The sequence below is a fragment of the Stegostoma tigrinum genome, chromosome 35 (assembly GCF_030684315.1).
Source record: "Stegostoma tigrinum isolate sSteTig4 chromosome 35, sSteTig4.hap1, whole genome shotgun sequence".
Classification (NCBI taxonomy): domain Eukaryota; kingdom Metazoa; phylum Chordata; class Chondrichthyes; order Orectolobiformes; family Stegostomatidae; genus Stegostoma; species Stegostoma tigrinum.
The window spans coordinates 1130348-1140375 of record NC_081388.1 but is presented as its reverse complement, the minus strand read 5'-3'; the positions used below and the strand labels follow the sequence as shown (position 1 = coordinate 1140375).

Sequence of the window (10028 nt, the reverse complement as noted above, 5' to 3'; positions counted from 1 at the left end):
ATGCAGACAGCTCTGTACAATAGAAATGGGAGGGAGGATGGTGCAGACTCTGCTTCCTTACATTATTCTAGAAGTGTGGTTCAGGCAATGTTGTTGAAGCTACTGGCCCCTGTACTGGTCACAAATCAAACATTAGACTCCATGATAGAGGAATGAGAACAGAGGATGTACCCTGGCCCAGTGATGTCAGCTCCAGTGTAAATGTACATTCCTGAGCAGGCCAGTCCCTGACATCACTGCTGTCTTATCTGCTCAGCATGTTACCGTGTGCTTGGATCATTTTCAGTTCAGTCAGTCTTTTTGCCCATTTCCCACATCCTACATAAGCCTGCTGTTGTTGCTGTCCCAGTTAGCCTACAAGGCCTTTATTTTTGGCAAATATCCCATTAATTTGCAGTGCCCCCACTCCACCAACCCCTGGTTCTGAATGTTGTTTGATTTTGTAAAGTTTTTGAATGAACATAGAACATAGAACAATACAGTGCAAAACAGGCCCTTCGGCCCTCGATGCTGCGCCGACCTGTGAACTAATCTAAGCCCATCCCCCTACACTATCCCATCATCATCCATATGCTTTTTCAAGGACTGTTTAAATGCCCCTAATGTGGCTGAGTTAACTACATTGGCAGGTAGGGTGTTCCACGCACTTACCACTCTCTGAGTAAAGAACTTGCCTCTGACATCTATCTCAAATCTATTACGCCTCAATGTGTAGCTGTGCCCCCTCATACAAGCTGACATCATCATCCTCGGAAAAAGACCAGTGGTAGCTGGGTCTTTGAATATTTCTACAGCAGAAGTAAATTGATTCTGTTTAACAAAGGAATCAAAGATTCTCAAGGAGTGGTGGGAACGTGGAATTGAAGCATAAATGACCTTGTTGAATGGTGGAGAAGGTTTTAGGAAATCAATAGTCTATTCCTGTTGGTATGTTTTTATTTATTTGCTGGTATGCTTGTATCATCTCCAGCAATGTGTTGGCTGGAGACACCAGCAAGAGCAGCAGTTACTCCCCAAATTTGAAGCTTAGTGTGGGATTATCTAAACATGTACACAGTGTCCAGTACCAAACAAAAACAGTTCACAATGGCTGCATTGTCTGCTACTGCCTGTGGCTGAGACTGAAGCTCAGCTGACTGTCACTGAGGCTGACTGTGAGTGAGACTGACTGTTTCTGGGGCTGACTGTGAGCAAGACAGACTGTCACTGAGGCTGACTGTGAGTGTGACTGACTGTCACCGAGGCTGACTGTGAGTGAGACTGTCACTGAGGCTGACTGTAAGTGAGACTGACTGTCACTGAGGCTGAATGTGAGTGAGACTGACTGTGAGTGAGACTGACTGTCACTGAGGCTGACTGTGAGTGAGACTGACTGTCACGGAGGCTGAATGTGAGTGAGACTGACTGTGAGTGAGACTGACTGTCACTGAGGCTGATGTGAGTGAGACAGACTGTCACGGAGGCTGAATGTGAGTGAGACTGACTGTGAGTGAGACTGTCACTAAGGTTGACTGTAAGTGAGACTGACTGTCACTGAGGCTGAATGTGAGTGAGACTGACTGTCACTGAGGCTGACTGTGAGTGAGACTGACTGTCACCAAGGCTGAATGTGAGTGAGACTGTCACTGAGGCAGACTGTGAGTGTGACTGACTGTCACTGAGGCTGACTGTCTGTAAGGGTGACTGTTAATGAGGCTGGTCTGACTGAGTGAGACTGACTGAGGCCGAACTGTTTTTATTTCAAAAATATACTTTACTTGTAAACAAAACTATATATATTCACAAACACAATTCAGTGAGAATTGGAAACAAACACACTAGAGTTTCGCTAACCAACAAATAAACTGAAGGCATCTGTTACTTGTGTAAGATTATATTTACATGTAATTGAGGTGCCGGTAAGGTCCAATAACTGAACAGACACCCGCCCCAACTTTTGTCCCAAGCTTTAGTACATCCCTCAGCACGTACAGCTGAGCTGACTGACTGAGACTGTGACTAAGGCTGAGGTAAACAGAACGAGAGCTGAGTGAGACCAACTGTAGCTGGGCTAAGCTGACTTTTGACTGGAATTAACAGTTACTGAGGCTGTATCCCCACTTTATGAATGGGCTCCATTCATCAGTGAGAGCGGTCCGGCAGCTGCGCACTGAGTTTCTGAATGGAATGTCTGGGAGACAGACTCGTCTCTGATTAGACAGCCAGGCAGCGAGTTAGCCAATGGGAAAGCTGGTACTGCGGGGCGAGTGCTGTATAATTAGGGCATGAGGTAGGCTCAGAGACAGATAAGTGTAGATACAATAGCGCAGCAATCGAGATCAGAACAGAGGGGCAAAAAGGGCATCACAGCAATACAGAGGTAACACTGACTGAGATAAGGACAATAACACAGATAGAAAGGATGATGTAACAGTGCAGAGACAGGGAGAACAACAAAGAGAGAATAACACTGATAGATAAAACAGAGTAGAGGCGGGTAGAGCGAAAGAGTTAACAGCAGCGAGACAGAGTGGACGACTCAATTAGCAGAATTAAAAGCAGGAGGACACCGAGAGAAGGTGATAGTGATAGAGTATTAGATTAAGGAGCGGAAGTACAGCGGGAGGAAAGAGAAATTCAAGGAAGGAGTGAGAGAGAGTGAGCTCCGAGGAGGAAGCCCAGGAACCGAGTACCTCACACAGCACTAGGAACTACAGAGATGGAGGGGCTGCTGTTCTTCTCTCTACTGCTATCCGTGGCTTCAGCTCTGCTGAGCAAAGTAAGCTGTTCGCTATGTTATCTGTCGGAAGTTTGCAGTGTTGAACGTATCTCTGTTTTTGCTGGGTGTTGCAGTGGGTTTTGGGACGCACTTAGAACGAAGCTGTCTCTTCAATGTGTCTGCGCCCCCCCCCCCCACCCTGTTTTGACTGACCACTTGCTGTTTGTGTTTCTAGGTAAGAGTGCAGTGCCCGAGTGAATGCAGTTGTCCCCCGAGCCCAGTCCGCTGTCCTCCCGGGGTCAGCCTGGTCCTAGACGGCTGTGGATGCTGCAAAGTGTGTGCCCAGCAGCTGAACGACGACTGCAGCCTAGCGAACCCCTGTGACCACTTGAAGGGGCTGGAGTGTAACCAGGGGACAAAGATGCTAGCAGGAGGAGGCATCTGCAGAGGTTAGTGTGATTGACGAAGTGCCTGTGGGAGGGGGGTGGGCAGTACAAAGGAGAGTGTCCAGAGAAGTAAGCAGTGCCTGAGGAGAGTGGGCAGTACCTGGGGAGAGGGGAGGGTGAAACAACTAGGGGAGATGGGAGAAGATGAAAGAGCAGCATCCAAGGGAAACAAGATGGGATAGTGCCTCGGGGGTATGGTGGTTCCATTGGAGGGGGCAGTGCCTTGAGAGATGAGGTGGCAGTGTCCCAGGGAGGGGGGGGGGGAGAGTACCTGGGGTCACCCTTTTCAGGAGGGTGGTGGTTTGTTCTGCTAAATCTGTCTAATCCCTAATCTCTGACTATGATTTTTCACTGATGTTTAATGGGGATCCAAAAAGATGGCATTGATCAACTGCAGCTGCCAGGATGTCCCTTGACCTGTCCGTCTTCCCTGGACTGACCTATCCCCTCCCTACCTCCCCACCTACACCCTCTCCACCTATCTTCTTTACTCTCCATCTTCGGTCCGCCTCCCCCTCTCTCCCTATTTATTCCAGTTCCCTCCCCCCATCCCCCTCTCTGATGAAGGGTCTAGGCCCGAAACGTCAGCTTTTGTGCTCCTGAGATGCTGCTTGGCCTGCTGTGTTCATCCAGCCTCACATTTTATTATCTTGGAATCTCCAGCATCTGCAGTTCCCATTATCTCTGTCCCTGGGAGAAGCTGGTTGACACAATGGCTACCCCTGCCTCAGCCTGTATATTCACTCAGTGACCAGGCAAGGTTCAAACTGTGCTGAACAAGCTTGAAGCACTGAGTTTAAAGTCTCCTGTTTAGTTGGTTTGAATTGTGAAGGAACAGGGAAACACTTACACCTGAGCAGCTGTGAACAGTGTTGACCTTCTCTTAACAGCAAAGTCTGAGGGCAGAACCTGCGAGTATAATGGGAGGATTTACCAACATGGTGAGGGTTTCCAGCTAAGCTGTAAACACCAGTGCACCTGTATAGATGGAGCAGTGGGCTGCATCCCCCTCTGCCCTCAGGAACTGCCCCTGACTGGGATGAGCTGCCTCAACCCCCGGCTGGTGAAAGTCCCGGGGCAATGCTGTGAGAAGTTTGTCTGTGATAAGGAGGAATCGAAACATCGTGGAGTGGCATTTCACGACCTGGGCTACCTTGCTGGGATCAGCAGCAACGAGCTGGTTCAAAGAAAGCATCACTCTCTGAGGAACCGACCTGGTAAGTTGTTTGAATTGGTTAAACAGTTCAGTGCCCTGTCCAGTTACAGAAACACAAGTATCCACAGACCAATTTTAGCCACTACATATGTCTGGATGGTATTTGACTAAACAAGACTAAAATATCATTCAAATAGTTTCCATGAAATCGAAACCTTTTTGCAATTCTGTTCCTCTGTGACTTTTCTATTTTAAGAAACCTGTGGGGCCTCTGCTCCAATCCTAACCTCACCACAGAACGTGCAGCCCTCTGCTCCAATCCCAACCTCGCTATAAAACCCGCAGACAAGGGAGGTGCATTTGTATTATGGCACACTGACCTCTACATTGCTGGGGCCAGGCAGTAACTTTCTGGCACTTCCTCCTACTGCCCCCTGATTCATGACCCCATCCCTGAGCACCAAACCATCATCTCCCAAACCATCCACAACATCATCACTTCTGGTGAGCTCCCACCCACAGCCTCCAACCTCATTGTTCCCCAGCCCCGCACTGCCCACTTCTATCTCCTTCCCAAAATCCACAAACCTGCCCGCCCTGGTTGACCATTGTCTCTGTCTCTGCCTGTTCCTGCCCCACTGAACCTCTCAACCACATTTTCTCCCCCTTGGTCCAGGAACACTCTACCTATGATTGTCACACCGTCCACACCCTCCACCTTCCCCAGAATTTCCAGTTCCCTGGTCCCCAACACCTCACTTTTTACTATGGATGTCAAGTCCCTATACACCTGCATTCCCTATGCAGATGGCCTAAAGGCCCTCCAGTTCTTCCTGTCCCACAGGCCTGACCAGTCCCCCTCTACTGACACCCTCATCTGCCTAGCCGAACTTGTCTTCACCCTCAACAACTTCGCTTTCGATTCCTCCCACTTCCTACAGACAAAAGGGGTGGCCATGGGTGCCCACATGGCCCCAAACTGTCTGTCTCTTTGTAGGTTACATGGAACAGTCCCTCTTCTGTACCGACACTGGCCCTAAACCCCACCTCTTCCTCAGTTACATTATGACTGTATCAGCACTGTCTCTCGTCCTCCCATGAGGAGCTCGAACAGTTCATCCACTTTACCAACACCTTCCACCCCAACTTCAAGTTCACCTGGACCATCTCTAACACCCCTCTCTCCTTCCTGGACACCTGTCTCCATCTCAGGCAACCACCTAGAAACCAATATCCATTTCACGCCCACTGACTCCCACAGCTACCTAGAATATGCCTCCTCCCAGCAACCTTCCTGCAAAAAATGCCATCCCCTATTCCCAATTCCTTTGCCTCCACCGCATCTCATCCCAGGGTGAGGCATTCCACTCCCATACATCTGAGATGTCCTCGTCCTCATCCTTGGTTTTTCAAGGACTACAACTTCCCCTCCACAGTGGTTGGGAACACCCTCAACTGTGTCTCCCGCATTTCCCGCAACTTATCCCTCACACCCCGTCCCCGCAATAACAATCAAAAAAAAATCCCCCTTGTTCTGACATACCACCCCACCAACCTCCGGCTCCGTTGCATCATCCTCCAACACTTCTGCCGTCTGCAATCCGAAACCATCACCAAAGGCACTTTTCCCTCCCAACCCTTGTCTGCCTTCCAGAGGGACCACTCTCTCTGTGACTCCCTTGTCCGCTCCACGCTCCACTCCAACCCCACCACACATGGCACTTTTTCCTGTAGTTGCAGGAAGTGCTACACCTGCCCCCACACCACCTCCCTCACCCCCATCCCAGGCCCCAAGAAGACTTTCACATCAAGCAGATATTCACCTGCACATCTGCTAATGTGGTATATTGCATCTGCTGTACCTGTTGTGGCTCCCTCTACATCAGGGAAACCAAGCAGAGGCTTGGGGACAGCTTTGCAGAACACCTATGCTTGGTTTTCAATAAACAACTGCAGCTCCCAGTTGCAAACCATTTCAACTCCCACTCCCATTCCTCAGACGACATGTCCATCCTGGGCCTCCTGCAGTGTCACAATGATGCCACCCGAAGGTTGCAGGAACAGCCACTCCTATTCCACTTGGGAACCCTGCAGCCCAATGGTATCAATATGGATTTCACAAGCTTCAAAATCCACCCCCCCCGCCCCCCCGCATCCCTGCCTCCCTAACCTGTTCTTCCCCTCAACCTATCTGCTCCTCCCACCTCAAGCCCCACTCCCACTTTCTACCTACTAACCTCAGCCTGGCCCCCCTTGACCTGACTGACCTATCCCCTCCCCACCTACGCGCTCTCCTTTACTGGCTCCATCCCTGCCTCTTTTTACTGGTCTGTCTCCTCTCCACCTATCTTCTCCTCATCCATCTTTGATCTGCTTCCCCCTCTCTCTCCCTATTTATTTCAGAACCCCCTTGCCCTCCCCCATTTCTGATGGGTCTAGGCCTGAAACGTCAGCTTTTGTGCTCCTAAGATGCTGCTTGGCCTGCTGTGTTCATCCAGCTCTCCACCTTGTTATCCTAAGAAACCTGTGGTCCTGGTAACGAATACTATGTTTTGCCTGACCAGATCTTAAAACCACTTATTTACTCTTTCAGCTTGGAGAGCCCTGTTTGAAGGACAGAGATTCCCTCAGTACAAGTGCATTGTCCAGACAACCCAGTGGTCTGAATGTTCAAAAATCTGTGGCTTGGGTGTGTCCACCAGGGTCAGCAATGACAACCCTGAGTGTAAGCTGAAGAAAGAGACACGGTTGTGTCAGGTTCGAAGCTGCAGGCAGACCTTCTATCCCAAACTGAAGGTAAATGAAGTTCTACAAGACCATCTGGGAAGTCACTGAGTATTGGGGAAGTACAGTGAAGATGTCTGCTGATGCTGTAACCACACGTGCACAGAGTGGACATGGTTATCCCTCAGGACTACCAAACAGCCAATGTTTCAAGAAATTCACTGGATTTATCATCTAGAGTCACAGACTCCTGTTCTGTGAATGTGGGTCAAATCCCACCATTGCAGCTGGTGGAATTTAGCTCAATTAATAAAATCTAGAATTGAAAACTAGTCTCACTGGTGACAGTGACATTATCATTGTTGTAAAAGCCCACCTGGTTCGCTAATGTCCTTTCAGGAAGGAAGTCTGCCATCGTCATCTGGTCTGACCCACATGCGACTCCAGACCTTGAGTTAGGTGGTTGAGTCTGAACTGGCCTCAGAATGGCCCCAGCAAGCCACTCAGTTCAAGGCCAGTTAGGATTGGGTAACAAATGTTGACCTTGCCAGCAACTACTTTGTCTGATGAAAGAATAACAAAGTATATTTTAAAGATGCCATTTAGCCCCTTTAGCCATCTCCTCCATTGCATAACACATGGCTAATCTATTGGTGTCAACTCCACTCCTATCTGCCTGTCCCCACCCCCAATAATGCTTGATTCCCTTTATCAATCTAAAATGTCCACCTCAGGCTTGAATATGTTCACTGATCAAACCTCCGTTGTTTGAGTATGCCTAAAGATTAACCCCTCTCGGAATAAATTCCACCTCACTCATTATAAATGGGATACTCCTTTTTTTAAAATGTATCCCCAGTTCTCGATTTTTACCCAATGAGAGAAATACCTTCTCAGCAGGCATCCTGTCAAGCTGCATTGAAATGAGATGCTTCTCATTCTTCACAACTTCAATGAATATGGGCCCAAGCTGCTCAATCTGTCCTTGTAAAACCAATCCCTTTCTTCATTCCAGGAATGTGTTGAGTGAATTTGATAATAATGTATACAAATGGTTTGGAGAAACTAAATAATTGTCTCTAGTAGATACATCCATGTTTGTTAAGCTAGACCAGGAGCAAAGAAAGATGTGTTTAGTTAGACACAAAGTCTTTTAGAACCTAGTAGTTTAAGATAATTGACCAAATCAGACTCATTAAACTCTTCCATTACGTCTTTCAGAAAGGGAAGAAATGTACCAGAACCCAAAAGGCTATGGAACCAGTTCGTTTTAACTATGCTGGTTGCAAGAGTGTAAAGCAATATCGGCCGAACTCCTGTGGCTTGTGCATAGACCAACGTTGCTGCTCACCACAAAAGACCCGAACAATTCGTGTCCAGTTCTCCTGTGAGGATGGTGAGAGCTTCAGCAAGAATATGATGATGATCCAATCATGTAAATGCAGCTACAGCTGTCCACACCTGAACGAGGTAGTCCAGCCATCCTTCAGACTCAACAATGACATCCACAAGTTCTTAGACTAAAAGCTGAACTTTCAACCCTGTCCTCTGAACTCTGGTGAGAAACTGGGCTGAAGAAGAGGCAGTAGGCCAATCAGATTTGAACACATGGCCCTCTGTTCTAATTCCAGGACAAGAGACCCAGAGCAGCCGTCCTTATGAAGAAAATATTGTACAAACAAGAATGTTCTTCATTATTCTGCGGAATAGTCTTGTAAGACCATAAATTTCTCTGTTCATGCACATGTAGCACTATTTCCTGCACTAAACAGTAGATGGAGGTTATTCCACTGAAATCTAAGCAGGACCATAGTCTGCTGTAGTGCATCTCTGTTGGCAGGTGATTTTTAGTTTTTTAAAACTATTCTTAACTGGACTGTAGTGTCTCATCAGCAAATATTTTGCTTATGCCTTGCAGCAACAGCACTGATCTGAGCCTTTTGGCACTTCCTCTTGGCAGCAACTCTCTGCCTACTTCTGGGACAATCCATAAGTTTCCCTGTATTTCAAATTGCACAAGACATCTTCAGGTATCTTGGAGTTTATGAAGTGGCTTTGTTTCAGAAGCCTGCATCTTACCTGTAGTGTTTTTTCCTTTTGTAAAAATGCTTGAGCGTTGTGTGCATGTTTGTGTGTGTGTGTTTGTCCTGTCTGGAATTGAGTTACTGTATCCCATACCATCCAACAGGTGGACTTCTTTGCAGTGAGAAAGTGTGGATCTCAACTGGGACTGGGACAATTTTAAAGGCATATGATGCTGTGAAAGAGGTGCCCAATTATTTTTCAGTTAAAATGAGGCAGCCTCTTAGTTGCAGCAGGTCAATCTGGAGCTCATTGACATTTTGGTGAACATCAAGTTCCTCCTGAACTGATCACTTGTAAGAGCTGCTGGCCATTCATTAAGGAAAGCAGTATTGAAATCTGGAGTGAAAGCAGATTTTTTTTTTTTTGGGCTGAAAAGGAAACTGGCACGATGTAGTGTATCTGTGCCTAATCTCTGAACCTGGTCATCTATGTTGGTTGATCAAATCCTGTTCTTTTAAACCAGCTACTGTTAAAAGTCCTGGTTATCACTGGCTTTCTGCTGATAAATAGACTTGGGCTCAATGATTTGTGCAAAAGCCAGAACCAAGTAAGGCTCAATACATTGACAACCTTAATTCCTCCAATTATTTGTAGGTTTAAAACTTCTGAGATCCAGAAAATGGATTACATTCATTTTTTTGTGAAAATGAAAGGATGACCAGTATAAAGCCAGAAACTCCCCTGACCTACCCAGTGTCTACTTCATTGCTTATTGGACGCAGGTAATGTCAGGACTGTAATGTCTGGTTGACACATTCTGCATCTTATCGTCTGTATTGCTCCCTGGCAGCAGTCAGATGCAAGCAGCAGCTGAACTGCAGTTAATTGAACTTGTGCTTTCATTCCTGTATTGTGTATTTAAGGTATGGCATATTTTTATAAATTGTAATATAGTGGATTTTAAAATGTATTTTGGAAA

At 47.2% G+C, this 10028-nt stretch overlaps 1 protein-coding gene across 1 annotated transcript; it reads left to right on the top strand.

Moving 5' to 3' along the window:
* The first annotated feature begins 2257 nt into the window (after positions 1-2257).
* LOC125447498 (CCN family member 1-like) lies at positions 2258-10001 on the top strand. The gene is made up of 5 exons (XM_048521927.2): positions 2258-2758; positions 2934-3147; positions 4035-4361; positions 6894-7096; positions 8246-10001. Exons 1-5 carry the CDS (start codon positions 2699-2701, stop codon positions 8546-8548), a joined length of 1107 nt encoding a protein of 368 aa, XP_048377884.1. The 5' UTR covers positions 2258-2698; the 3' UTR covers positions 8549-10001.
* Positions 10002-10028: the final 27 nt, after the last annotated feature.